The sequence below is a fragment of the Ochotona curzoniae genome, unplaced genomic scaffold, assembly GCF_017591425.1.
Source record: "Ochotona curzoniae isolate NIBS_2020 unplaced genomic scaffold, NIBS_Ocur_1.0 scaffold_4937, whole genome shotgun sequence".
Lineage (NCBI taxonomy): Eukaryota > Metazoa > Chordata > Mammalia > Lagomorpha > Ochotonidae > Ochotona > Ochotona curzoniae.
The window spans coordinates 1,696,272-1,723,785 of NW_024467126.1; the positions used below are offsets into that span (position 1 = coordinate 1,696,272).

At 64.7% G+C, this 27,514-nt stretch overlaps 2 protein-coding genes across 4 annotated transcripts; one reads left to right on the plus strand and one right to left on the minus strand.

The window, feature by feature from the left end:
* Window positions 1–500: 500 nt before the first annotated feature.
* Window positions 501–10,459, minus strand: MAP3K11 (mitogen-activated protein kinase kinase kinase 11). 2 transcript variants are annotated; one of them, XM_040971160.1, is made up of 11 exons: window positions 9,300–10,459; window positions 6,355–6,535; window positions 6,113–6,261; window positions 5,830–6,005; window positions 5,493–5,736; window positions 5,043–5,156; window positions 4,216–4,351; window positions 4,033–4,124; window positions 1,901–2,272; window positions 1,386–1,391; window positions 501–1,289 (listed from the first exon to the last, which is right to left on the minus strand). In XM_040971160.1, exons 1-11 carry the CDS (start codon window positions 10,051–10,053, stop codon window positions 952–954), a joined length of 2,562 nt encoding a protein of 853 aa, XP_040827094.1. In that variant the 5' UTR covers window positions 10,054–10,459; the 3' UTR covers window positions 501–951. The 2 variants fall into 2 exon arrangements, with proteins under 2 accessions (XP_040827094.1, XP_040827093.1); XM_040971159.1 differs by lacking the exon at window positions 1,386–1,391.
* A 1,346-nt stretch (window positions 10,460–11,805) lies between these two features.
* PCNX3 (pecanex 3) lies at window positions 11,806–27,489 on the plus strand. 2 transcript variants are annotated; one of them, XM_040971157.1, is made up of 35 exons: window positions 11,806–12,022; window positions 12,222–12,409; window positions 12,522–12,621; window positions 12,703–12,742; window positions 12,840–12,935; window positions 13,093–14,229; window positions 14,548–14,668; window positions 14,752–14,930; window positions 15,258–15,348; window positions 15,643–15,778; window positions 16,706–16,866; window positions 17,382–17,535; window positions 17,845–17,877; window positions 18,090–18,261; window positions 18,352–18,462; window positions 18,600–18,691; window positions 18,853–18,962; window positions 19,251–19,356; window positions 19,463–19,555; window positions 19,691–19,841; window positions 20,199–20,343; window positions 20,567–20,744; window positions 21,240–21,348; window positions 21,464–21,593; window positions 21,831–21,889; window positions 21,985–22,200; window positions 22,687–22,940; window positions 24,597–24,827; window positions 24,916–25,019; window positions 25,228–25,375; window positions 25,449–25,679; window positions 25,759–26,033; window positions 26,312–26,445; window positions 26,527–26,837; window positions 26,913–27,489. In XM_040971157.1, the coding sequence occupies exons 1-35, from the start codon at window positions 11,870–11,872 to the stop codon at window positions 27,105–27,107; spliced, it is 6,144 nt and encodes a 2,047-aa protein (XP_040827091.1). In that variant the 5' UTR covers window positions 11,806–11,869; the 3' UTR covers window positions 27,108–27,489. The 2 variants fall into 2 exon arrangements, with proteins under 2 accessions (XP_040827091.1, XP_040827092.1); XM_040971158.1 differs by having other exon boundaries at window positions 16,745–16,866.
* Window positions 27,490–27,514: the final 25 nt, after the last annotated feature.

The window sequence follows — 27,514 nt, forward strand, 5'->3', positions numbered from 1 at the left end:
AACCACACTTGGGAAGGCCCCAGGGGAAGGGGCAGGTGATTCAGCGAGGGACATCTCCCTGGGAGGGAGGAGACAGCTTGTCTGGGGATGAAGAGGCCAGTTGGGGCCAGGAGAACTTGGAGTCGGGAGGGTGGGGAACAGGGCAAATGTCTGGCCAGCATGGGCAGGGCAAGGGCACAGGCCCAGAGGTCCAGCATGGCCTGGCATCCCAGCTAGGTTGCTATGGCCTGGGCTCAGAGGGCCTGGCAGGTGTCTCTTCAAGGACCCTTTCCCCAGATCTACCCCCACTCTGCTGGTCTTGGGGGCCAGGAGGAACCCCTCCCAGCCTCAGGCACGGTCTGCTGGCAATACTGGGAAACTCAGCAGAAATGAGTGATGCTGCCACTAGACTGAGGGGATGGGCAGTGGGTGCCCAGCAAGATGGCGGGGGATGCCATTGTGTGTGGCTGTCACAGACTGAGAGGAGCCTTGGTAGCTGACGGAGGTGTAGGTCCCAGTGGGCTCTGCAAAGGCCGGACACCAGGCTGCATTTGGGAGACAGCTTCCAAGTTTATTTGGCTTCATTGGATCCCGAGGTGAAGGCCCCAGCCTGGCCGGGGTGCAGAAAGGCACCGAAGGAGCCCAGGGCAAGGGCCACGCTACAGGACTTGGTCCAAAGAACTGGTGCCCACGAGGCCGGCCCCTCTCCCTGGCACCACCCTTGGGGGCAATTCCCTGAGACAGGCTCTGGTCGTCCCAACCAGTGGGGTACAGTGTCAGGCCCCAGTGGGGCAGGTCCGTCGGGACAGTGGGGTGGGGGGCAGACCGACGGGTGGCAGGTGTGGGGGTGCAGGCCCCCCTCCAGTGTGAAGGCTTCCTGTGCAGTGTAGTGTTCCTGACCCCCAGGGCAAGGTGGGGTGGGGGCTCCCCTCCAGTGTATGTGACAGCTCTTCCAGACAGCCCAGCTGGGGGTTAGGGCCCTGCCTCAGGTGTCCACGGAGCCTGGGCACCCATGTCTTTGGTCTGTGCCCTGCAGTCTTGGGGTCTCCCCTGGAAGGGGTTGGCAGGCGGGGAGTCCCAGAAGGGGTCTGAGTCCGGGAACAAGGTCCAAGGTGCCCGCCGGGGCGCAGGCTGTGGCGAGGGCAGAGGTGAGGGCCGTGGCCCCGCAGACACAAAGCTCCAGGGATCGATACGACTACGGAGAGGCGAGGGGCGGGGTCTGCCAATGAGCCCCAGCGGCGGCGAGCGTGGTGTGCCCGGCGTTCCGGGGGCAGAGCGCGACGTCCCGGGTGGAGGTGACACGGTGCCTCCTGTGAGGAGATGGGGGAGAGCACAGGGTCAGGGGGTCTCCAGGGCCTCGGGCCACCCACTCCCAGGCCGTTTCTCTGCACGGCAGTTAACGCCACTCCTGGCTCCTACAGATCTGTAGGCTTTGGGGTACACTGACTAAACTACCTCAAACACCGGGGAGCAGAAGGGCCTGGGCTGGGGTCCCAGAGCTGCCACTGGTTGGGGAGCCCTGAGTCCCTCCACTGAACTGTTGACTGCTCTCATCAAAAACAGCCACAGTCCGAGGTGTCAGCATCCCATGTGGGCGCAGGTTCGTGTCCCGGCTGTTCCACTTTCTGTCCAGCTCCCTGTTTATGGCTTGTGAAAGCAGCTGAGGATGGCCCAAGTGCTTGGGCTCCCACACCCACATGGGAAACCCGGATGAAGCTCCTGGCTTCCACTGGGCCCATCGCTGGCTGCTCCAGCCATCTGGAGAGCCAAACAGCAGATGGAATCTCTCTCTGGCAGCAGGACCAAGGCTGCTGAGGCGCCTGCTGTCCTCACGGGACTGTCTGTTATCCCCAGTCCCGCTGGCCACTGCTGCTAACCTGGATGGAAAACTGGCCTTCCCTCTCCCACCCCGGACACTCACGTGTTTCCTCACGGCGGGGGCTTTTGGCTGAGGGCTGGCCGGCAGGTATGGCCAGGTCCAGCAGCAGAGGTGTGGTGGCGGGCGTTTTGGGGGAGAGGTGAGTGAGCGGGGAGGCAGGTGGTTCGGTGGCGGGGTTGGGTGCAGGCGCTGGCGAAGGGGGTGCGGGCGGGGTCTCCCCGCGCTCCCGGCTCGCACCCCCTGAAGCTGGGGTGGGCGGCTGCAGGTCGCGGCCCAGGCCCAGGGAGGCGAGCAGGGCGGTGCCACGCAGGAGTGCGCGTTGGATGAGCTTGGGCGTGGCGGAGCTGCTGCTTCGCTCGCCAGGGCTGGGCCGCCGGGGCTCCTCGGGCTCTGGGCTTGGCCGCCGGGGGTTACCTGCAGGCAGGTGGCACAGTGAGGCTGGAACCAGTGCATGCCTAGGAGACCCCCTCCCTCAGGGGTTTTGGGCGGGGGGGCCCCCATTCCGTTGGCTACCGGCAGCTAACCTTGTCGGTGCTACTGAGTTTTCCCCCACTTACACACATCCTTTGGGGCGGGTGAGGGGTGTACCAGCAGGGGCAAAGCTGCCAGGTGGCCTTGCATGGGGGGGCTAGTGTGGTTAGGCAGGCCCCCCTGACTGCTCTGGGCTCACTGCCTACCCACCCCTCACTCCAGTGGTGGAGCGAAGCTGGGGGTTGGAAAAGGTCAGGATGCTGGGGTCCAGAGCCCCACATGAGGTGAAAGAGGCACCGGCGCTTCCTGCCTCTGAGCCTCTGGTTGGGGGGGAAGCTGCTGAAGCCTTAGGCCGGTTCAAGCCTGTGCCGCATCCCATACCAGCCTGGCCAGGGGCTTGGCTCTTGCTCGGGCAGCGGCAGCAGCACCCGTGCTCTGCCCATTGCCCGCCACACTCTGCTCTGGACTCCGCTCCCTGTGCTGTCTGTCCCCTGCCACCGGCGCCAAGTCCAGCTTCCTGGGCTAGGCGCAATGGACGCCTGCCTGCTGCAACTGGGCCTTGGCCTGAACACTCCACATCCCATCTAGGCCCTCCCGGGACGGGCTCCTGCCTGGCTTTTCCAGATCCATTCACTCATTGGTTCTGCAGACACACATTCCCTGAGCCTCTGGCTCCGAGCGATGCCAGCCCTCCCCCTCCTGGGCGCAGCTCAGCCCTCACCTCTCCTGTAACCTCTTACTTGCCATCTAAGAGATCACCCACCTCTTCCGTGAAACTGTCCCACATTTCCCTGAACCTGCTTGTGATGTGCAGGGGCCTCAGATGCCTGCCACTTGCCCCACTTCTTTCCTTCCAGGGTCAGCCTCCTCCATCAGGTTAGGATGGATACACCGAAGGCACCGGTATGTGTCTGATGCAGGCGTCTGCTCCTATAGCCCCACGGGCTCCTCACCGTCCTTTCTCTGCTGGCCAAGGGCTTGGTCACTCCCAGTGGGGGAAGCAGAGGCAGAGAGGACACTCGTGTGGTCAGTGGCCCGAGGCTTGGCATCCGGGTGGGAGTGGCTTAAGATCGTGTGGGCACCGCACTTGACCCAGGGACAAGCCTGGAGTTACCCACAGGGGCCTTTTGGGCAGGCAGAGCCTGGTCAGACAGTGTGCAGGTGTGATTGGGCCTGTATGACCGAGGCATGGCGTGGGCTGGGGACACACAGCTCCAGCATGCGGTGGCTCTCCAAGTCTTGGGCTGAGGCAGGGACATGGCATCCTTATAGGGAAGGAGTGGGGGCAGCTGGAAAAGGATGGAGCTCGGGCTCCAGGAAGGGCAAAGCCCAGGGGTGCCAGACAGGGCCTGCTGACCAGCACCTTAAGCTGTGCATGGGTTCTGTGGCCTGGAGCATTCTGGAACATTCTGGAAAAAGGGAACCCAATCCCCTTGGCCCTCAAACGAGTGACTGCTGCAGTGTACACAGGTGCAGCCAGTGGCGTTGCGGGCGCTGGGTTTACACCCTAGCCAACCTCTGGCGGCCTCCAGCCGACCACTGAACCTCTCTGGGCCTCAGTATCCCCATCTTGATCAAAGTTCCTGCTCACAGACTTCCTGGTGGGTGGGAGACAGCTCTAGCTGCTGCATTGCTGCTGCAGGACTGGGTTCTGGGAGCAGCCCAACACTTGCAGGGCAGACGCTGCACGGCGGGCCACTTACCGTTGGGTGTCGGGGGTATGGAAGGAGAGCCTGAGGGAGAGGAGTCGTCCGAATCCAGGTACCACGTTGCTTCATCCACGCGTGACCTCCTCCTGCGGCAGGGGGCAGTACTTTGTGAACTGCACGGTCTTGGGGCGGCAGATGACACAGGGCTAGCTGGGGGGGGGCAGCTCAGGCACTTACCTCCCGTTCTGGGCTTCTCCGGGCTTGGGGGAACTGGGCCCCCAGGCCCAGCAGGCTCGCCTCTCGCCGTTGCTGGAGTCCTCTAGACGTCGGGGGGACTGGCGGCCCCAAGCCTGGCCCGGTTCTGCAGGCTCCACTGGCGGGGATGGGAAGCTGAGGTCAGTGTGGCCCCCCATCCCGACAGGCTGGGCTCTTGGTGCATTTGGGGTTCTGGGGACAGCATGACCTTTGCTGCTTAGAACTTAGCACAAATGTGGACAGCAATGGGCTGGTTTGGAATTCTGGCTTTGTCCCTTGGCTGTGAAAGCCCAGTAACTTTATTCTCAATGGGTCCAGGCGGTTAAGACACGAGGTCGCATGTCCCCAGTCCGTCTCTGAGCCTGGGCTTGAGTTCTGGCTCATATTCCTGACTCAGCTTCCTGCTGTATCCCAGGAAGAAGCAGGTGCCAGCTGCTGGTTCCTGCCATCTCCGGGGGAGACTCATGGAGCTGCAGGCCGGCCTGGGGCAAGCCTGCAGCAGTTCTGGGTGGAGACTCAATCTAGATACGCTTTCAGTGTCTTGCAAATAAAGAAATGAGACTGAAGTTAACACTCCCTACGCGATAGGATACAGCTACAAGGAATTAACATCAACAAATGAGTTCATGTTAACTCAAGTCAGGAAAATGAATCATACAAGTAACTGATAAAAAAAAGAAGAAAAAAAACCTAAGTAAAATAAACGTGGTTTGGGAACCTGAAGTCAGCAGCGCACGGGAAGCGAGGGCAACAAGCGGCAGCTGCGGGATCCAAGGAGGGAAGGGGACTGGGGTGGGGTCGGTTCTTACACTGGATGGCCCGGAAGCGGGGGAAGGTGGGAGAGTCCCCAGCTCCAACCTCGAAGACGTTTTTCCTCCGGTCCAGGCCGGGCGAGGCCTGCACAGTAATGCGATGCTTGAAGTCTGCAGTTGGGGTGGGGAATACCAAGATGCGTGACTGCAGTGAAGGGCTGTCAGCTGCCCCACCCGCGACAGCTGTGTGACCGGGGCCAGCTTCCCGCCCTGCAGGTCCTTCCTGGGTCCCATGGATCACCTGCCGGGGACCCCACTCCCCTCACCTGCGCGCCGTGTCCCCTAGGCGGTCCCACAACATCCACAAGCCCCACCCCTCCCCGGCCGCCAACGAATGTTTCTATCCATGGACAAGGAAAAAAAAAAAAAGGAAAACCCACTGCTGCGCCCGCCCCCCGCCTGCCTCAGCCAATCGCAGGGCGGCCAGCGCGGCGTCCCTCCCCTTACCGAGGGGCATGCTGATGCGCTCGCCGCCGTCGCGCGCGCGGAGCTTGCTGCGCTTGAAGGTGCCGCGGCGGCGGCGCACGTGCGGCCGCTCCCGGTCCACCTGCTGTAGCAGCAGCGTCAGCTCGCGCTCGAACACTTCCAGCTCCCACTGGGCCAGCAGGTGCTCGCGCCGCCGCAGCTGCTCGGCCTGGGACCGCTGCTCGCGCGCCGCGCGCGTCAGCTCCTCCTCGCGGCTCAGGAGTTCCTGCCAGGGCGGTGGGGGTCAGCCTGGCGCCCGCACCCCACCCCGCGACCATCCTCCTCCCAATGTTGGGGTCTCCACCTCCCCCGCCCGCACCTTTTCCTTGGCCCGCAGCTCGTCGAAGAGACCCTGGATCTCGCGTTTCCAGCCTTCCTGCATGGAATGGAATGAGTCCCGCGGCATCTCACGCAGGACCTGCGCCTCCAGTGCTTCTAACTGCTGCAAGATGGACGCGAAGTCGGGCCTGCGGTGCGGATCCTGCGCCCAGCAGTCTGGGCATGGCGGGGATGGGGCAGCAGACAGAAGGCAAAGTTTGAGTGGATAAGGTCCTGGGTCAGGATGCTTTGTCCCCTCACCTGGTCAAGCCCCATTTTCTTACCAGCCATGAGCTGTGCAAAGGGCTCCGGGCAGGTGGATGGGATGGGCAGGGTGAGTTTATTGACTGCCACGCCATAAGCCACGGCCAGACAGTCGATGCCACGGTAGGGCACTTCTCCGGTCAGTAGTTCCCACAGTAGCACCCCGAAGCTGTAGGGGAGACAACAAAGGTCCGTGTCCCTCCGCTTTCATACCTGTGGCTGCTTTACCCCTAGCTACTGCGGTCCCCTTCCCCAACCACACCTCCAGACATCGCTGCCCTTGGAAAAGGTGGAGGCCTTGATAACCTCGGGGGCCATCCAGGCGTAAGTGCCCGCGGCGCTCATCTGGGTGGTTTTGTGCCACTCCCGGGCCAAGCCGAAGTCGGTGATCTTCAACGTCTTGTGCTCCATGTCATCACCCTCGATGGGCTGCAGCAGCAGAACTACGGGAAGGACGCGGCGTTCCAGGGTCAGGTGGAGGGAGGGCTGGGAAAGCCCACAGGCCTCCACCTGCTGCCGGTGGCACGGAGGCCCACGGTGGCACGGAGGCCCACGGAGGCTCCTGACCGTGAGGCAAAGCTGGAATCTTCGTCATGAACAGTAATGGAAGTGAAGCACGGAGTGGCCCTAACGCAACGATGACGACACCACGTGTGCTACGGGCAGGGAGGTGTGTGGCCCAGAACCTGCCCTGGTGGCATCAGACCCCAGCCATGATGCTGCGCCTTTGCTACGGGCCCAGGCAGCTGCATCCCATGAGCCGCGGGGATGAGGCCTGAAGCAGGCAGGCCCTCAGGTGGCTGGGTGCCTGGCACCCACATTCCTGGCCTTGACCTGGCCCTGGCTTGGACCACACTGCAGGCCTTCAGGGAGAATTACAGGAAATTTCTCTCTGCCTCCAACAGGTAGACGGTATAATGCTGGGACACTTTTGCAGAGCGTCCCCAGGCAGCCATGAGGAAGGAGCCTGGGTGAGACTGAGAAGGGGCTCACAGCTCTGACCCCCCTCCCTCCGGGGGGGGTTCCCCAGACTCTGTGAGGAATGCAAGGGGCAAAGGTGAGCCAATGGCACTGCCCACAGTGGACCCTGAGTCAAGTGCTCCTGGCTCGCCAGCCCGGCCTAGCAGCGCTGTGCTGGGTGCGGCAGAGGCGACACCATCAAGGACTTCTCAGAGGAGGCAGCAACCTAGGGCCTGAAGTCAACCTCTGACCCTGCCACCAGCTCTGCCCCCTATGCCTCGTGGGGGCTCTGACACGGCCCTTTCCCACTGACCATGGCTCCCAGCTGGGCACAGCTGGGTGGAGCGGCAGGCACTGGCAGCCTCTTCCCAGTCCCAGCTCTCACCATCTGTGGCACCCCACAGCTGGCACCTCTAGCCCGCTGGGAGGTGGTTTCCCTCTCTTCCAGCTAGCGATGCTGAGGCCCCTGAAGGCTCAGGCTGGCTCTGTGGCCGTGGCCTTCCCCCCGGACACCTGCTACACCTCAGCTTCACACTGCCTCCTGTGCCGCCTTCTCCACTGCCCACCCGCCTGGGTCTGGACTGTGCCAACTCCAGTTGCCATTCTGGTACGGGAAATCAAGGGGTCAGCCAGAGGAGGTGGCAAGGGCAGGAGAAGCTACAGGTTTGTGGGGCAGGGGGTCGTGAGACACCTTGTCCCCTAGGCTCCTCGAAGAGACCCGGGCCACTGGGCTCCCTGCCACCACCGCCCTCTCCGGGGCTTGGGAGTGGCCTGGGAGCTCCTGCCTGTCTACTTCCCGGCCCTGGTCCCTACTTCTCCTTTTGGGGAGGCCTGGGCTGGGCCCTCCAGCTGGGAGGGGGCATCCTTCGGGGGAGGCCAGGCCCAGGCTGGGCTGGCTGGTCAGTCCTGTGACTCGTGGGCCTGGAGAATTCCCCCCTCCTCTCCCCGCCAGGCATCCTCACAAGGCCCCCATTGTCCAGGAAAATCACGCCATTGTTTTCTGCCTGTGATACCCCCCAACGCAGGGACTCCCCCCGCCCCAATCCCACAGACAGCCGCTTCGGGCCCAGGACTGGGGTCTGTGAGGCTGGCTGCTGGGTTCCAGGGCCCAAGGGCACCCTGCTTGCCCCGTTTCAGCACCACTGCACAGATTCCATGTAGGAAACAAGGGGACTGGGGCGCAGCCCCTGCCTCCTTCCTGTCCTGTACCCCCACCCGCCTCCCCAGCTCTTTCCTCCCAGCAGGCAGCTGGACCTGGGAGGGAGCTGGGGCTGGGGCAGGGGCAGGAAGCCGGCCCAGGGGCAGCAGGAAGCGCAGGAAGCAGTGGGGAGGGTGGGGAGCAGGGGCCTGGGCTATTGTTCCATTTTTTTCTGGAAAGAAAACCAGAGGAAAAACAGAAGACGGGAGTCTCCGCCCCCAGGCCTTCAGGGAATCCCCCTCGGCTGGTGCTTGGAGTGTGGGGTCCCAAGATGGCTTGGGTTGTGGGGGACACTGGGGGTGAGGCAGAGAAGTGGGGAGCTAGCTGCTCTACCCGACAGATGAGAGCAATTTTGGAAGGGACTTGGCTGTCACTGATCTTGTTGCCCCTTAGGAGGGGTCAGCTCATAATATAAACGCTGACCCCTCCTAAGGGCCTCTCATCCCTTGCCAGGGACCCTCCACAGCCCCAGCCTCCTTGCGTCTCCCAGTGCCCTGCACCCCGTGTTCGAGGCTCCGGCAGGGCTTCACTCCCTCCCTGGCCTGGCCCACAGTCTCAAGTCCTGTGAACCTGTTACCGCAGAGCCTGGGGCCCCTGATGGGCAGCCCCTTGCCCGGCACGCAGGTTCCGTGTCCATGCACAGCCAAGGGCCCGCTGCGGGCTGGGATATGAAGCCAGCACCCTTTCCCTTCTCACTCAGGCTGACACTGGGGCCGGGAGCTGAACTGACCCGCTAGTGGTCATGTAGCAGGTGGAACAGGGGGTTCTGCCCTCTGGATGCCAGAGATGCACCCTACACGGGCAGGGGGACACGCCCAGTCACTGGCTGGGACTAAGGATCCCACTGGGGTCCTGGGCAGGCCTTGCTCACCTGCCTGGGGCCTGCGGGCACCCCTGCAGTCACCTAGGCCTCCTGCAGGCCTGCAGATGGCCAGCCAGCATGAACGGGGTAGTGGGGGGAAGAGGGGAGTACCCTGGTTTTGACAGACACACACACACACACACACACACACCCTGCCCAGCGTCCCCAGCCGGCCCAAGGAACTCACTGTTGTTGGATTTGAGGTCGCGGTGGATGACAGGCACCAGGGCCTCGCAGTGTAGGTAGTGCATCCCGCGGGCGATCTGCACAGCCCAGTTGACCAGCACGTGGGGGGGCACGCGCCGGCCAGACAAGGCGCGGCTGAGGGGCCCACCGGCGGCGTATTCCATCACCAGGCACAAGTGGGGCTCCTCCAGGCACACGGCCTTGAGGGCAATGATGTTGGGGTGCGCCAGCATGGCGAAGAGCCTAGCCTCCTGGCGGACGCTCTCGGCCGTCACGCTGATGTCCTCGTCGGGGTCTTGGCGGGCCGCCTTCACCGCCACCAGCTCACCCCGCCAGCTGCCGCGGTAGACCTTGCCGAAGCCGCCGATGCCAATCACCTCCTCCAGCCGCAGCTCCTGGAAGCTGGCCACCTCGCAAGGGGGCGGGCCGCCACCCCTTGACACATAGTTGGATGGGAAGATGCCCACCTGGCCGCCCACCTGGCCCGCCCACCAGCCCTCGTCGCCCGAGATGGCTGCGTCCCGGGATAGCACCTCCACACGGTCGCCCTTCCGTAGGGCCAGCTCGTCCTGTCCGCTGGGCTCATAGTCAAACAGGGCTGTCCACACGGGGTTGGCATAGGCCGCCGGCTTCGGGGGCCCCTCGGGCCGGCCCCCTCCGCCCGCGCCGCTGCCGCCCCCTCCTCCGCCCCCTCCTCCGCCGCCGTTCCACGACCCCAGAGGGCTCTTGAGGAAGAGGTTCTTGAGGGGCTCCATGGCCGGGGACCGGTGCCCCGTGGTCCCCACCCCTGCTGGCTGGCCGGGGAGGCCCTAGTCCTCAGCCCCAGACCCACACCTCTCTGGGGAGCCAGGAGTGTCGCTTCCTCCCGGCCCCCCGCATCTCGGGCTGCGTGCGCCCAGGGCGCGCGGGGCGGCGTGGTCAGGCTGGAGGGGTGGGCGCCCCGGGCCTCCGGCGCCTCACCATGGCTGGCCTGCAGGCAGGGGCCGTTCGCCGGAGCGTCGCTCGGTCCCCGGAGCAGTCCTGTCCAGCGCCCGCTGAGGGCGAGGTGGGGCCGGCCGGGCGCAGCGCGGGGACTTGGGTGTTGCGGCTTCGGGAAGCGGCGGGCTGCGTCCCTCCCGGCCCCGGCTGACTCCTTTTCGGCCCGGACGGGGCTCCTTCTTCCTCCTCCCTTTGTACTTTGGCCCGGGGGCGGGCGGCAGAGGTGGAGGGTGGAGTTTCACTTTTTTCCGCTCTTCTCCCTCCTGCAGGAAACAGCATCAGATGACGCGGGCGGGAGGCACCGCTCCCCTCCCCGAGGCTCCGGCCGGGCTGGGGAGTTCCCAGGGGGGAGGCGGGCCCCGGGGCGGCCTGGGACCCCATCGCTGCACGGTGGTCGGCCGCTGCGCAGGGTGCGTGCGAGCCCAGGCCTGGTCCCGGCTGGGGAGCTGGACGCTCCGGGCTGCGCTCCTTACACAGAGACGACTAGCGGAGATGGAGGTGGGGAAGGCGGGAGCAGGCACGCAACCGGCCGCGCCTCCCCATCTCGGACAAGGTGGCCTCGGCTGTCCTCGATCCCGCTTCACGTCCCCTTTCCAGTGGGCAGACACGTGCTGTCTGCATCTCCAACCCTCCGCCCCTCCCTGGGATTGCGTTCAGAATGGCTGAGTCGTCAGCAACCGCTGGCCACCGTGGACTCGTCTTGTTTTGCATCTGTTCCTTTAAGAGCGATGACGCTCTCTCTCGACTATTTCTGCCTGTTCCGGAGAGCCGATCTTGACACCCTAGGTCTGAGCGCCGGCCCAGAAGGGGAGGCCGCTCGTGGAGGGGAAAAGGCGACGCTCGTGACGTCGGGGTAGGGGTGGTCCTCAGGAGGGGCGGAGCCAGGGGACAGGGCGGGCCAAGCTGGGTGTACGCATGCGCACAAATACCTCTCTTTTTTCACACCTCTGATTTGGATTCTGCGCACGCGCAAAAGGCACTTCCGCGTCTCCGCGCCCCGCCCTCCTTTCCAGCCTGCGCTCTGCGCTTGCGCACTCTTACCAGCAGTATTTTTTTTTTTCCCTTTTCCGGGTCCTGGCAGGGTCCACCGGGCGCATGCGCCTCCGCAGGTTGGAGGCTCGCGGCTCCGTCTTCCGGCCTCCCCTCCCTCCTCCGGGCCGGCACCGGCACGGAACCCTAGCGGGTGACCTGCGACCCCGGAAGTGGACTTCAGGATCCTGGGGCTGTCCTCCCCCGGTCCGCAGCCCAGGGACCCCGTCGTTCCCGCTGCCCCACGCCCACCTCTGGATGCCGCCAACGGGTGGCCGGCCCGTGCCCCGCGCCCGCCTGCCGACTGGGTCCCTCGGAGCCTTGCTGGGCCAGGGGTGCGGGCCCGGACCCCGCCCCTGATGCGGCCGCAGCCCCGCACCCCGTCCTCTTGAGCCGGGCCCGCACCCTCGCCCCGCCGAGCTGCCGCTGCTCCCCCGCCTTGGACGGGGGAGGCCATGGCGTGAGCGCCCAGGCCGAGCCCCGGGGCCCTCGGGCGCCAGGCGGGGCATGGGCCGGGGGCCGCCCCCATGAGGGTCCCGGGCGTGGGGCAGCAGCTGCGGGGCCATGGGGTCTCAGGTGCTGCAGATCCTGCGCCAGGGGGTGTGGGCCTCGCTTACGGGCGGCTGGTTCTTCGACCCGCACCAGAGCACCTTCTCCAACTGCTTCCATCTCTACGTGTGGATCTTCCTGCTCACGTTCCCCTTCCTGCTGTACATGGTGAGAGGCCGCCGCGGCCGCCACCTGTAACCCCGGGCGGGGTGTGTGCAGCGGGGACCCTGCACTCCCATCTCCTGGGTGGGCTGACCTTGAACGCAGCCCCTGTGAGTCCTGGCCGTGATGGTCGGTGGTGCCGGCAGTTGCATTCCTGACCGGGCAGGACTGCTTGGCAGGGACCTGACCCGTGATCCTCCTGTAGGTCCTGCCCCCCAGCCTGATCGTTGCCGGTGTGTACTGCCTAGTGGTGGGTGTCATCTTCGCTACCATCAAGACGGTGAACTACCGGCTGCACGCCATGTTTGACCAGGGCGAGATTGTGGAAAAACACAACTCCACAGCCGGGGAGCCTGAGGAGGAAGCCGCCCAGGGAGACAGCAGTCCGCCTCGGTAGGTGGACCAGGATGGGGCCCTGCGGGAGGGACCGGTGCTCGGGCTGCTGGGAAGTGAGGTATAAGGCGGGGATGGAGGTTCCAAAGCTGCCGCTCTCTGCTGCCGCCAGGGACCCCGGAGTGGAGATGACTGTGTTTCGGAAAGTGAGTTCCACGCCGCCGGTTCGCTGCAGTTCCCAGCATTCCATCTTCGGCTTCAACCAGGTGTCGGTGAGTGACAGGTGACAGCAGCCTAGCATTGCCCTCCCCACCCCTCACTTCCTGAGCTTACCTGCTGCCCTGTTTGCCCAGGAGTTGCTGCCCCGGATGGAGGATGCCGGAGCACTCAGAGGTAAGGTAGTTGTGGCTCAGGGCTGGGGTGTGGGCTGGGGGGTGGCGCATGCGCACTTGGGGGTTGCTGAAGCACCTGCTGGGCCTCCTGGTTTCAGACATCAAGGAGCTGGTGCGCGAGCAGGGCAACAACAACGTGACCGTGACCTCAGCTGACCGGGAGATGCTCAAGCTGAACTCGCAGGAGAAGCTCAGTGAGTGGGCTTAGTGGGGAGCCCAGGGTCTTACACACACACGACACCCTAGCTGTTGCTTCATCTTGCCCACCCTGTCCTGGCTGGGACCCTATGGTAACCAGCAGGTTCTAGGGTAATCCATGCCGTCCCTCACTCCCTGGCTCTCTCTCGGCAGTTGGCGACCTTCCCCACATGCCCCCGGGGACTGTCCCGCACCCCTCGCTGCCCAGCACGGACTCCTCAGAGCGGTCTCCCCTGGCCGATGACGGAACCCCATGGAGCGGGAGCAGCGTGGCGGACACCCCCATGAGTCCCTTACTGAAAGGGAGCCTCAGCCAGGAGCTGACCAAGAGCTTCCTGACCCTGACCCGCTCTGACCGGGCCCTGGCAAGGACCAGCAGCGGCCGGGATCTACGCCGGGGGGCTGCTGGCAGTGGTGGCTACCAGCTCCTCCACCGCCGCAGCTCCGGTGACCCCACTCCCCGCAAAGCTGGCTCCTCCGACTCCTGTTTCAGTGGTACTGACCGGGAGACGTTGAGCAGCTTCAAGAGCGAGAAGACCAATTCCACCCACCTGGACAGCCCGCCAGGCGGGCAGGCCCCAGAGGGCAGCGACACGGACCCACCTTCCGAGGCCGAGCTGCCCGCCTCCCCCGATGCAGGGGTCCCTTCCGATGACACACTGCGCTCCTTTGACACGGTCATTGGGGCTGGGACGCCACCAGGCCCTGCCGAGCCACTCCTGGTCGTGCGGCCCAAGGACCTGGCCCTGCTGAGGCCCAGCAAGCGGCGGCCACCTTTGCGGAGACACTCCCCGCCGGGCCGAGTGCCCCGGCGGCCCCTGCTAGAGGCTGGCAGCTTCTTCGAGGACGAAGACACGAGCGAGGGCAGCGGCCTGAGCCCAGCCTCCAGCCTGCGCTCCCAGCGCCGGTACAGTACCGACAGCTCCTCTTCCACATCCTGCTGCTCTCCCGAGAGTTCCCAGGGCGCAGCTGGGGCACCCCGGAAGCGGCGGGCCCCTCACGGGGCTGAGGAGGGGACGGCGGTGCCCCCCAAGCGGCCTTACGGGACTCAGCGGACACCCAGTACTGCCAGCGCCAAAACCCATGCTCGCGTGCTCAGCATGGACGGGGCTGGTGGCGACGTCCTCAGGGCACCCCTGGCCGGCTCCAAAGCGGAGCTGGAGTCTCAGGCAGGGCTGGAGCTGTCTGCTGGCGAGCCGGCCGAGGTGCCGGCCGAGGCCCGCAGGGGCCCCGCTGCCAACCAGCCCGGCTGGCGCGGGGAGCTACAAGAGGAAGGAGCCGTGGGGGGAGGTGAGTGGGGACGAGGGGGCAGAGCTGTGGGTATGGGCGAGGGGTGTGCGCCTTGGGCCGCTGCCGCTGTGAGCTTTGCGACGGGGTGCTGTCGTTGCCAGGTCCCCGTAGCCGCTGGCTGGGCTCCGTGGCCGTGGTTTGCACTTAGGTTTCTGTTCCCGCCAGGGCGCTTCTTGTTTGCCTCATTTCTAGAGAGGAAATTAAGGTGCAAACAGCGGAGTGACTGGGCGGGGTTGGAGCCTGGAGCTCGGTGCTGGGTGGTCACCCCTCACTTCTCCAGCTGTCACTCACCCTTGACGGGGCCCTGTCTCTGGACAGCTGAGGAGAGTGGCAAGCGGGGCCGCTCCAGCAGCGTGAGGCGGGCACAGGCCATCCGACGGCGCCACAATGCCGGCAGCAACCCCACCCCGCCAGCCTCCGTCATGGGCTCGCCCCCCAGGTGAGCCCCCACCAGCTGGGCCACAGTGGGCTGCAGGCTGGCAGGCGCTGCGCGGTGCTGACCCGGCCCCCTCCCATCTCCAGCAGCCTGCAGGAGGCTCCGCGGGGCCGGGCCGCCTCGCACTCACGGGCACTGACACTGCCCTCCGCCCTGCACTTCGCTTCCTCGCTGCTGCTCACCCGTGCTGGGGCCAGCGTGCACGAAGCCTGTACCTTCGATGACACCTCTGAGGGCGCCGTGCATTACTTCTATGACGAGAGTGGTGAGCCCTGCCCCGTGCCGGCCGCCCCTCCTGCCCCTGTGGACGGGGGTTTGTGTGCTCCCTGCCCACAGTCCTGCAGGCAGCGTGTCGCCCGCCTTGTCTGACGTCTGCATGGCATCTTTCGGGTATGGGGAGTTCTCACTGCCCACTTTGCGGATAAGGCCACTTAGGGCCAACCTAGAGTCAGTGGCTGAGCCTGTGGTCTTCCTGGCCAGCTCATGGTCCCTGGGGCCTGGGCGATCACGAGGGGCTTCACCGCACAAGGGTCCTCTAGTTGCCCGTGTTGCTTTGGGCTCCCTGGCGTGATCTCATTCGTCCCTGCCCCAGGTGTGCGGCGCTCCTACACCTTTGGCCTGGCCGGAGGCGGCTATGAAAACCCTGTGGGGCAGCAGGCAGAGCAGGCGGCAAACGGAGCCTGGTGAGTCGGTGGGCTGGGGGTGGGCAGCATGCTGGGAGCCCCAGGGTTTGTTCTCTGTTCGTGGGGGGTGGTGTGCAGGGAAGGGCCGACCTGCCAGAGCCCTGGTGGTTCAGGCACCTGACACTTCCTAGCAGGAAGCTTCCAGGATGCCAAGGGCTGCCTCCCGGGCGGGCATTGTGGCTGTCCCTGGAACCTTAGCTAGGGACAAGCTGCCTTACTTGCCTGGTCTTGGCCTCAGCCTCACATGCTCTGGAACCCACCCGTGGCCTGCTTCTCCTGGTGTTGTCTCTGCAGGGACCGTCAGTCTCACTCCTCCAGCTTCCACTCAGCCGACGTGCCTGAAGCCACAGGCGGCCTGAACCTGCTGCAGCCCCGGCCTGTGGTCTTACAGGGCATGCAGGTGCGCCGTGTGCCCCTGGAGATCCCGGAGGTGAGGAGGCATGGGAGAGGACCATCGTGGTGCTGGCGGTGGGCAGGTGGCTGATCCAGGCCCTGGTACCTAGCTGGTGGTGGGCAGATGGCTGACCTGGGCCCTGGACCCAGCTGGCAGTGGACAGGAAGTGCAGGCTTGGGGTCAGTGTCCACCTCTCCTGCCCTCGTGGTTGGAGTGTGTTCCTCACTGTGCAGCAGGTTTTGGGTCATGTGGACGACAGGCGTCCACAGTGTGGGTCAGTTGTGCCAGTTGGTCCCTATGCTTGGTACAGGCTCTGTCCCAGTCCTGGCATGACCACTTCTGGTCTTCCCTCCCCTCTTGCGGCGCTAAGGCCATGCTGACCATCCTGGGACCACCAGAAGAAGTGTGATGGCTGCAGAGGCCATGCTCCGAGGGGTTCAGAAATGTTCCTGTGAACCCCACGCCCCAGTACCTGGCCACAGACTCTGACTGGTGCCAGGAGCCCTGCCCCTTCCCGGATTAGCTGCTTTGTAGCCATCACTTGGAGCCTGTAGCATCTTTCTATAGCTCATGGCCACTTCTCCCCCTGGGGCCCCTCATAGCCGGGCCCTGAAAATGCTTGTTGACCAAGGGCACAGCAAGCCCAGCAGGTGATGTGGTCCACCCAGGCTCTGTGGTACCAGCATTAGTAGCAAGTGATGCTGATTCTGTGCCTGGCAGGAGGGAAGTGTTTGTGCCACCTGGGTTCTGAAGGGCAAGGTGTGTGCCTGGGGTGGGACAGCCGGGCATGGGAGCCAGCAGCAGCAGCCCCTGGCAGTGATACATCCAGGACTGGGAACCTGAGAGCTGTAGGCTCCTGGGATGGAGCCAGGGAAGGCCACAGGGCTGCCAGATGGAGGTGGCTGGCCAGGCCGCTGTACTGAGGGGTAGCGGGGCTGATGGCCGCGGCTGTGGGGACTGCAGTTGGACCTGCTGGACCAGGACTGCCTGCACGAATCCCAGGAGCAGACGCTGATGGAGGAAGCCCCGCCCCGTGCCCAGCACAGCTACAAGTACTGGCTGCTTCCCGGCCGCTGGACCTCCGTGCGCTATGAGCGGCTCGCCCTGCTGGCCCTGCTGGACCGGTGAGTGCCTGTCTGCCCACCTTGGCCCCCCACACCCTGCGGGGGTAGTGGTGCTGTCAGGTGACTCAGCTGCTGGGAGGCACCGGTGGATGCATCTGTGAGTTCTCTGTAGGTGGGGGCCCTTTGGGTGGGCTGCAGTCAGCTCCCTCAGCCCTGCTCAGGACAGCAGCTTCCGTCTAGGCTACTCCTGTTTCCACTTGCGTTAGATTTGGTTTGAAGTCAAGCATGCACTCCACACAGACCCACAAACTGTCTCGTCCCCATTTCTCAGAGGGGCTCTGAGGCCCGGAAAGTCGCCTGACTCTTGCTCTCCGGTAGAGGGCCTGGGTCCTGGCTTCCTCTCCGTCTGGCTCTGTGCTGGCGGGCTGCTGCCTGAGTTAGCTGTCAGAGCCTGGGGTGGAGGGCTGCTGCGGCCGGTGCTGCCTGGCCCAGCTCCCAGAAGGGCCTGCAGAAGGGCCCTGTCCAGCTGCGAGGCTGGTGCTGCGGGCAGGCTCGTGACGCTGCTGTCCCCACAGGACGCGGGGCGTGGTGGAGAACATCTTTGGTGTGGGCCTGAGCAGCCTGGTCGCCTTCCTGGGCTACCTGCTGCTGCTCAAGGGCTTCTTCACTGACATCTGGGTCTTCCAGTTCTGCCTGGTCATCGCCTCCTGCCAGTACTCCCTGCTCAAGGTCAGGCCTGCGTCCCCTGACCCCAGCACTGCCCAGCTGCTTCCCCACACGGCGTGCACCATGCAGTCACATGCGCAGTTAGCAAGCCCCAGGAGCGAGGGTACCCACTCCCGCTCTCGGGGCCTAGGGGAGATGGAAAGAAAGGGGAAAATGAGAAAACGGGTGGGAGGGGCTTGGGATGGGACCAGGCAGGGCTCTGCCCCAGTCAGACACACAGGACCATACTGTGGTGAAGCTGAGTGGGTGCCTGGCCCCTGACCCTCCTGGGGACCCCCGCCCTCAGCGCCAACGTCGCCCTGTCTTTCATAGAGTGTCCAGCCCGATGCTGCATCTCCCATGCACGTGAGTCCCCAGCGAGCAGCGTGCTCATACCTGGAGTGCCCGGGAGGGGCTGAGAGCCAAAGGGAGAGGGGAGGGGAGGGTGGAGCAGGGCTCTTTCCCCACCCCAGCCTGGCTCCCCTGCTCTGCCAGGCTCTCTAGCTTGGACCGGGGTGGGGGTCCAAGCCTGGGGGTGGTCTGTGGGGAGCCCTGACTCCTCACAGCTGACTCCCCAGGGCCACAACTGGGTGATCGCGTACAGCCGGCCCGTCTACTTTTGCATCTGCTGCCTGCTCATCTGGCTGCTGGACGCCCTGGGCTCTGCGCAGCCCTTCCCGCCTGTCTCTCTCTATGGCCTCACACTCTTCTCTGCCTCCTTCTTCTTCTGTGCCCGAGACGTGGCCACCGGTGAGGCAGGGCAGAGCCTGGGCGGTGTGTGTGCCGGGGCGGCTGCAGGGAGGCCAGCAGGCTGACCGTCTCCGGTTCCTTCCCGGGCAGTGTTCACTTTGTGCTTCCCGTTCGTTTTCCTGCTGGGCCTCCTGCCCCAGGTCAACACCTGCCTCATGTACCTGCTCGAGCAGATAGATATGCATGGCTTTGGGGGCACAGGTAAGGGGCCCACGGTCGGCGCCCCTGCGCCCTCCCCACGCCCTCTCCCCTGGGAACGCCGGGAGCTCTCTAGTCCTCTGAGGGCTGGGGGTGGGGGCCTGGGGCCCTGGGTCTCAGCCATTGCTCCCCTATTGCAGCTGCCACCAGCCCCCTCACAGCCGTCTTCAGCCTCGCCCGCAGCCTGCTGGTCGCTGCCCTGCTCTATGGCTTCTGCCTTGGGGCCATTAAGGTAGGAGTAGCCAGTGCAGGTGGGCAGGGGTGAGTTGAGGCCCATGGCGGGCGATGGGGCTGGGCTCTGGGTCAGACCCCACAGCAGCTTCTGCCATGGGGGCACCTCCATCCCCAACACTTGCCCACATGTTCCCTGACGGGCGTGGGTTCTTTCCCCAGTCTCCTTGGCCCGAGCAGCACGTGCCCGTTCTCTTCTCAGTCTTCTGTGGCCTCCTGGTGGCGCTGTCCTACCACCTGAGCCGGCAGAGCAGCGACCCCACCGTGCTCTGGTGGGTGCCTGGCCCGTGTATGCATGTGGTGAGGGCCCGGGAATCCTTGGATCTGTGCCTGGCCTTGAGTGTGTGCACAGTGAGGGGCTGTGGGCCCATTCCTGGTCCTGTGTGTGCGCATGGTGAGGGGCCAGGGATCCATGCCTGGTCTTGTGTGTACATGGCAAGGAGCCGGGGCCCATGGAACTGTTCCTGACTCTTGATGTGTGTGCATGTGGTGAGGGGCAAGGCCTGACTGCACTCACTCGGTCCCCACCTCAGCTTGGCCCTGCTGCTTCCTCCCCTCAGGTCTCTAATCCGGAGCAAGTTGTTCCCGGAGCTGGAGGAGCGCAGCTTGGAGACGGCCCGGGCTGAGCCCCCGGACCCCCTGCCGGACAAAATGCGCCAGTCGGTGGTAAGGGGCGGGCATTGGAGGCTCCCGGGCCACAGCCAGGAGACAGCGGCAGGTGGTGAGGGCCTGGGTGGGCGCAGGCAGCCATGCTGGTCTCCCCATCCTACAGCGGGAGGTCCTGCACTCCGATCTGGTGATGTGTGTGTTGATCGCCATCCTCACCTTCGCCATCAGCGCCAGCACCGTCTTCATCGCCCTGAAGGTGTGTGGGCCCTAGCTGGGGTCTGTTCCATGCTGGGAGCCTGGGCAGCTCCCCGGGCAGCCTGGGCCGGGTGGTTCCCCTGTAGCTCCCGGGGCCTGCGCCTCTGGCCTGAGTCTCGGCCCCTCGCTCTTGCAGTCTGTGCTGGCTTTCGTGCTGTACGCGCTGGCAGGGGCCGTGGGCTTCTTCACACACTACCTGCTGCCGCAGCTCCGCAAACAGCTGCCCTGGTTCTGCCTCTCCCAGCCAGTGCTGAAGCCCCTGGAGTACAGCCAGTACGAAGTGCGCGGTGAGTGCGCCTGCGGCCAGCAGGGGGCAGCCTCCACCACACCCTGTCCGTGTGCCACCCTGGTGCTACATGGCTGTCACCATGCCCTGCCATGCCCTCCCCTGGCCTGTGCCACTCTTTCACTGCCACCCTTGGCTCCCTGTGGTGGGCCCTCTTGTGTATGTGCTGCCTGCCATGTCATCTCGCTGTGCTGTGTAATTGAGAAAGCTTCCAGCCTGTGTTTCAGCGCTCTCACTTGTCCTGGGGACTGGCCCGCGTCCGCCCCTGCCCCACGTCTGCAGGGACCCGGCATACAGCCCCTGGGAAGGGGGTGTGTGAAGGTCCAGGGCTGCCCTACAGTCCCGCCTCGTACCGCAGGTGCTGCCCAGGTGATGTGGTTCGAGAAGCTGTACGCGGGCCTGCAATGTGTAGAGAAGTACCTCATCTACCCTGCGGTGGTGCTCAATGCCCTCACGGTGGACGCCCACACTGTCGTCAGCCACCCGGACAAGTTCTGCCTGGAGTGAGGACCATCCCGGGCCCTGCCCCGTCAGCTACCTTCGCAGAGTGGGATCCCAGCTCCCAGCACTTCCCACAGAAGCACCTGCCCTGTGAGGGCAGATGCGTCCCTAAAACTGCCTTTATGGGTTTGAGGGGACAGGCTGAGTGTACTGGCCCGGCTGTGTCGAGGCCAGGTCACTGGTACCCACCGCCTCACGTCCCTCCCTCCTGCCCCTCGCCCACAGCTGCCGGGCCCTGCTGATGACCGTGGCTGGGCTGAAGCTGCTGCGCTCGGCCTTCTGCTGCCCGCCCCAGCAGTACCTGACCTTGGCCTTCACTGTGCTGCTCTTCCACTTTGACTACCCGCGCCTCTCCCAGGGCTTTCTGCTTGACTACTTCCTCATGTCCCTGCTCTGCAGCAAGGTGAGTTGGTGACGCCGGACCGGGCCGAGGTCCGCCCAGGCCTGTGGCCCAGGCCCTTGGTGGCCACTGTGGCAGTGTCTCAAGGAACGGCTGCCCCCTTGTGCTCTGTTGACAGCAGCCCAGGATTAGCACTGGTGGCTCAGGTCCCCCAGCAGTGGACTGGCGGGGACTTGAATCCACATCTGTCTGAGCCCATGCTGACCTCCCTGACAGCATTGCGAGAGCCAGGACTAGCCCACTCCTGCCCACTGCTCGCTGCTGGACTGCTTCAAAGCTGAGCATGGTGCCTACCTTGCCAGGATAGGTGGCACCCCAGTAGGGCTGGGGATCACTTAGACCAGGTCTGAGGACCATATTCCACATGCTGCTGGCAGCAGGCAGTGGTGCCCAGGACCCTGTGCAGACTGACCTGGAATGGCCCCCCGGGCAGGGCTGGGAATGGTCGCTGTACTCCAGGACCCCTGGGAGTGACCCCGCCCGTCCTTTCTCCGGCAGCTGTGGGACCTACTGTACAAGCTGCGCTTCGTGCTCACCTACATCGCTCCCTGGCAGATCACCTGGGGCTCGGCTTTCCACGCCTTTGCCCAGCCCTTTGCCGTGCCCCGTATCCAGCTGCTGCCCCATGATCTGGCTGGGTCTGTGCAAGGCAGGCCTCGGCTGGGGTGGCTTGGGAGAGGTGGGGGCCTGCACAGTGCTGCCTCCTTGACTCGTGCTGCCAGACTCGGCCATGCTCTTCGTCCAGGCCCTGCTGTCGGGGCTCTTCTCCACACCGCTCAACCCCCTGCTGGGCAGCGCTGTCTTCATCATGTCCTATGCCCGGCCCCTCAAGTTCTGGGAGCGTGATTATAAGTGAGCCACCCAAAGGCAGCAGGGGGGCTGGCGGGATGGAGCCAGGGGAGGAGCCGCGGTGCGTGGGTGGGTGCTGCAGGGTCCCCTTGGGTTCCTGAGCCTCGCAGCCTTGTCTGTAATGGGGCTGCATGGCTGCCTTGGGGCCTGAGGAGGGCGGGGCAGAGGGTTCACTGCCGGCCAGCAGACACTGTTGTGTTGTCGGCCATCAGCCAATGCTCGTTCTCCCTCTGGGCACAGCACTAAGCGCGTAGATCATTCCAACACCCGCCTCGTCACCCAGCTGGACCGGAACCCTGGTGGGTACCCAGTCCTCCGGGCGCCGTGGAGGAGGGGGGCCTCCCCAGGGCTGGGGCCTTCCCCAGTGTCAACTCGTTCCTTTGCTCGGCCGCAGGCGCTGATGACAACAACCTCAACTCCATCTTCTACGAGCACTTGACGCGCTCACTGCAGCACACGCTGTGTGGTGACCTGGTACTGGGCCGCTGGGGCAACTACGGCCCAGGCGACTGCTTCGTGCTGGCCTCTGACTATCTCAACGCCCTCGTGCATCTCATCGAGGTTGGCAATGGCCTCATCACCTTCCAGCTGCGTGGCCTTGAGTTCCGGGGTGAGCTGCAGGGCCGAGGCGGGGAGCCATCCCACTCTGCCCTGGCCCTTCCCTGGTTTGGGGTTCAGAGTGACTTTTGGGGCTCAGGGAAAGCAAGGACTCGGAGCCCTGGGTGCCTGTGCCAGCCCCTCCTGGCCTGCTCTGTGGTGTCAGCTCGCCACAGATGGGCCCTGAGCATGGCCCGCAATGAGGAAGCCAGGACCCCATTCTGGGCTACTAATGGGGGAGGCCAGCTTCAGAAGCGGCCCAGGGGTGCAGAGGGGCTCCAGGCCCCACTCCTGAGCACTCCTTGAGCAGGTACCTGTCTCCTGGCTTGTGGTGGAGGGGCCAGAGTCTTGTTCCCTTTGCCCCTGTCCTGGTGTGGCTGCGGGAAGGCAGGGGGTACAAGCCTGTGAGGCTGACCTACGTGGAGTGCCATGGGGCAGGGCAGGGAGGTGGTGGGTGGGGCTTGGTCTTGTGGTCCATGGTAGCGTGTCCCTTCCGCAGGCACCTATTGCCAGCAGCGTGAGGTGGAGGCCATCACTGAGGGTGTGGAGGAGGATGAGGGCTGCTGCTGCTGCGAGCCTGGCCACCTGCCACGGGTCCTGTCCTTCAACGCGGCCTTCGGGCAGCGCTGGCTGGCTTGGGAGGTGACGGCCAGTAAGTATGTGTTGGAAGGCTACAGCATCAGCGACAACAACGCCGCCTCCATGCTACAGGTCTTTGACCTCCGCAAGATCCTTATCACCTACTATGTCAAGGTATGGCCAGGCCGGGCGCTGGTGGCCAAGGTGGGCCCAGGGACAGGCTCTGCTAGGCTGGCCCACAGGGCTGTGGTAATGGGGCACTGGTCAAGGTGCTCCCTGCTCTAGAAGGCTGGCTTGGCTGTGAGCACATGGCAAGTGGCCAGGAGAGGCAGCAGCGAGGCCAGCGTCCCCCTGCCTCGTGGGAGCCCTGCTCAAGGCTTCCTGTAGTCCTCTGGCCAACAGGCTTCAAACACTCAGCCAGGTTCGTTCCCTGGAGATGGCCACTTTGCCCCAGCTTAGCAGAATCAGCCAGCCAGCCAGGCTGGGCTGGAGAGCTGGAGCAGGCTGGGGTTCGGGGAAGCAGGGAGTGCTGTGCCAAGGAATAGACCCAGGGCAGTTTCAGAGAGCCCCCTCCAGACTCCAGGGTGCCCACCATTCCTGGCCAGCTGCCCCACCTCCCTACCTCTTCCCAGGCCAAGGGCCAGTCTCAGTAGCTCCTCAGCATGGCACATGGATTCCCCCACCAGCCGCCAGCCTGCCACCACCCATCTGCACTGCTGGGCCAGGACCTCCACAGACTGCTGCTCACAGCAAGGGTCTTGAGGGGCAAGGACTAGTGTTGTGGCACAGCCCGCTGGGCTCCAGGCTGTTCTGCTTCTGATCCTGCTGTGCACACACCGGGAAGCACAGGGTGTGATGGCCGAGAGCCCCGCCACCCGCAAGGAGACCTGGGCTCCCGGATCCTTGCTTTGTTCCACATCTGCCTTCTGTGGGCCATTTGGGCAGTAAAGCAGTGGCCGTGAGATCTCTGTCTCTGTCACTCTTGCCTGTTTTTTTTCCCCTAAAGATTTATTTATTTTTATTGGGAAGCAGATTTACAGAAAGAAGGAGAGATGGAAAGAAAGATCTTCAGTCCACTGGTTGACTCCCCAAGTGGCCACAATGGCCAGAGCTGAGCTAATCCAAAGCTGGGAGCCAGGAGCTTCTTTCTGGGTCTCCCACGCAGGTGCAGGGTCCAAGGCTTTGGGCTGCCCTTGACTGCCCTCCCAGGCCACAAGCAGGGAGCTGGATGGGAAGTAGAGAAGCTGAAACACAAAGTGGCGCCTGAATGGGATCCTGTTGCCTGCAGGGGCAGGATTAGCCGGCTGAGCCATCACGCTGGACCACACTCTTGCCTTTCAAATACGTAAATCTACCTTTTAAAAAGGGTGACAGCTATGAGGAGTCCAGGAGCCGTCGTTTGGGCCTGTGGCACTGTGGCTTTCTCCAAGGAAAGGCCTGTGTGTTACTCCTGTTTCAGCTGCCACTGGCACCGGGACCGCTTTGGCCTCTAGGCCTGGCACCCTGCCTGATATCTACGCCCCAGAGCATACCCAGTCTGGAGGTTCAGGGCTCAAATTCCTGCCTAGGAACCCCCATTCCCATCACGTAACATCCAGCACCTGTGGGAACTCAGTTCCTTTACACATTGGGCCAACTTCGCAGCTGGCAGGAAGGGACAGGCCTGTCCCAGTCTTGTGCTGCTGGTTAACCCTCACTGCTTCCTGGCCTAAGCAAGTGGGAGCCGTGGACCTAGACTGGTTGGAGGGGGATTGCGCTGGCCCCTCCCCCTCCTCTGCCCTGGGGCTGTGTCCTGGGGGGTCCCACCCCCAAACCTCCCTTCTTTTGCAGAGCATCATCTACTACGTGAGCCGCTCCCCAAAGCTGGACTCCTGGCTGAGCCACGAGGGCATCGCCACCGCCCTGCGGGCCGTGCGGGCCCCCGGCTACGCAGACTCGGACCCCACCTTCTCACTAAGCGTGGACGAGGACTACGACCTCCGCCTCTCGGGCCTGTCGCTGCCCTCCTTCTGCGCCGTGCATCTGGAGTGGATCCAGTACTGTGCCTCCCGGCGTGGCCAGGTTGGGCTGCCTCTGCCCCAGGGCCACCCACCCGTCCACCCACCTCTCTGGGCCGCAGTCTGAGCTGGGGGGGGGTTTTGTGCCACAGCCCGTGGAGCAGGACTGGAACTCGCCCCTCGTCACGCTGTGTTTCGGCCTGTGTGTGCTTGGCCGCCGGGCTCTGGGGACTGCGTCCCACAGCATGTCTGCCAGGTGAGTGCCCACAGGTGCGGCTGACCCTGCCAACTCCAGGGGCCCTTGCCCACCACCTGTTGCTGGAGCAGCTCTTCCCACTTCTCACTGGCCATGGCCTAGGCTGCTCCTCCAGGTTCTGTGAGGGCCACTGCTGGACCCCAGTGAGGAAGGGTTTCAGCTGAGACCCCTCCCCACCACCCTCGCTCCCCTCCCCCTCCCCCGCCAGCCTGGAGCCCTTCCTGTACGGCCTGCACGCCCTGTTTAAGGGCGACTTCCGCATTACCTCCCCCCGAGATGAGTGGGTCTTTGCCGACATGGACCTGTTGCACCGCGTGGTGGCACCTGGTGTCCGCATGGCTCTGAAGCTTCACCAGGTGGGAGCCTGGGGACAGGTGTGGGAAGGAACCCTCCCCACTGGCAGGGCTGACTCCCCCATCCTCGTGCCAGGACCATTTCACGTCCCCGGATGAGTATGAAGAGCCGGCGGCCCTGTACGATGCCATCGCGGCCAATGAAGAGCGGCTGGTCATCTCCCACGAGGGTGACCCCGCCTGGCGCAGTGCCATCCTCAGTAACACTCCCTCCTTGCTGGCATTGCGCCACGTCATGGACGACGCCTCAGACGAGTACAAGATCATCATGCTCAACCGGCGCCACCTCGGCTTCCGGGTCATCAAGGTGGGGTGCCCCGCCCCCACCCGCACCCCCTGCTGCCGCTGTGGGGACCCCTGACCCAGCCCCGTGCCCTTCCTGGCAGGTGAACCGGGAGTGTGTGCGCGGCCTGTGGGCGGGACAGCAGCAGGAGCTGGTGTTTCTGCGCAACCGTAATCCGGAGCGTGGCAGCATCCAGAATGCCAAGCAGGCGCTGCGCAACATGATCAACTCCTCCTGTGACCAGCCACTCGGCTACCCCATCTACGTCTCGCCACTTACCACCTCGCTGGCTGGCAGCCACCCGCAGCTGCGCGCGCTTTGGGGTGGGCCCATCAGCCTGGGTGCCATCGCCCGCTGGCTGCTGCGCAGCTGGGAGAGGTGAGCCCAGAAAACCACCACCTGCCTGGGACGCTTTGTGTGTGTTGGGGGTGGGGGTGATGGTCTGGGGCTTAGAGAGGAAACGGGGGGTGCAGGTCTGAGGCAGCTGCCTCCTAGGGAGGCGAGAAAGTACAGCCGCTACCACCCCCAACCCCAGCCTGTGGTCTCCAGGCCCAGCAGGGCTGCCTCCCTCCCCAGGCCTGCTGGGTGACTTCACCTGGGCTTGCTGCTTGCTCCGTGGGCTCTGACCTCCTCCCCCTCCGCCCCTGGCCCCGCAGGCTGCATAAAGGCTGCGGTGCCGGCTGTAACAGTGGCGGGAACGTGGACGACTCAGACTGTGGCGGGGGTGGCGGCCTGACGTCCCTCAGCAGTAACCCCCCCTTGGCACACCCTACCCCTGAAAACACAGCAGGTGAGCAGCGGGATGGGGCCTGGGGGTGATACCCTGACTGCTGGCCCAGCTGAGAGCTTTGTGCTTATCTGTCCCCTGCAGGTGGCGGTGACCAGCTCCTCCCTGCGGGCCCTGGCTGGGCGCCGCCGTCAGTCGTGAACACCCCTGGCTCTGGGGACGCACGGCCGCCCCCTCTGCTGCAGTGGCCTCCCCCTCATCTGCCCGGCCCACCCCCTGCCTCCCCTGCCCCTACCGAGGGCCCCCGCCCCTCTCGGCCCCCTGGCCCTGGCCCAGGTCCCCTCAGTTCCGAGGGGCCCAGTGGGAAGTGGAGCCTCGGGGGCCGGAAGGGGCTGGGAGGATCTGACGGGGAGCCAGCCTCAGGGAGCCCCAGAGGAGGCACCCCCAAATCTCAGGTGAGGGGCCTGTGGGTAGGGTGGGCCCAGGAGGCTGGGATCTGCTCGCTCACCCACCTGTCTGCCTTCTTGCAGGCGCCTCCAGGCCTCAGCCTCAGCCCAGTCACCAGCGCCGAGGCCTCGCCACCCAGAGCAGCCCAGGGTGGGCCCAGTCTGGACAGCAGCGTCCCTGAGGGTGGCACACCCCTAGGGGCTCCTACCGATTGGTCGACCCCAGCCGAGGAGCGTGAGAGCCCAGCTGCCCAGCCCTTGCTGGAGCACCAGTACTAAGTGGCTGAGTCCCTGTCGGACACATTCCCAGGACCAGGGACCCGGACCACCTGCAGCCTCTGCCTTCTGCGGGACCACGGAACTCAGTGGCTTTTTCTCCACATCTGAACCCCAACCTCTGGCTGTGTCAGCCAGAGGTCCAGAACTCATGGGCCAGGCTCCTGACCTTGACCCTGATCTCTCATCCCTCCTCCAAGGCCTCAGCTGTGCCAGGGCCGCCAAGCCCCGTCTGTGGGCTGGTCGCTCTGGTGCCCTCGGCCAGGACCGACTGTGCCCTGAGGCTGTGCCCTGAGGCTGCTCTGCCTGTCCAGGCGAGGCGGGCCTGTGGCCGGGATCTGGGCTTGATGCAGGTCAGGTTACTGGGGGGTGGTTTCTTTCTTTTCTTTTTCTTTTATTATTATTATTTT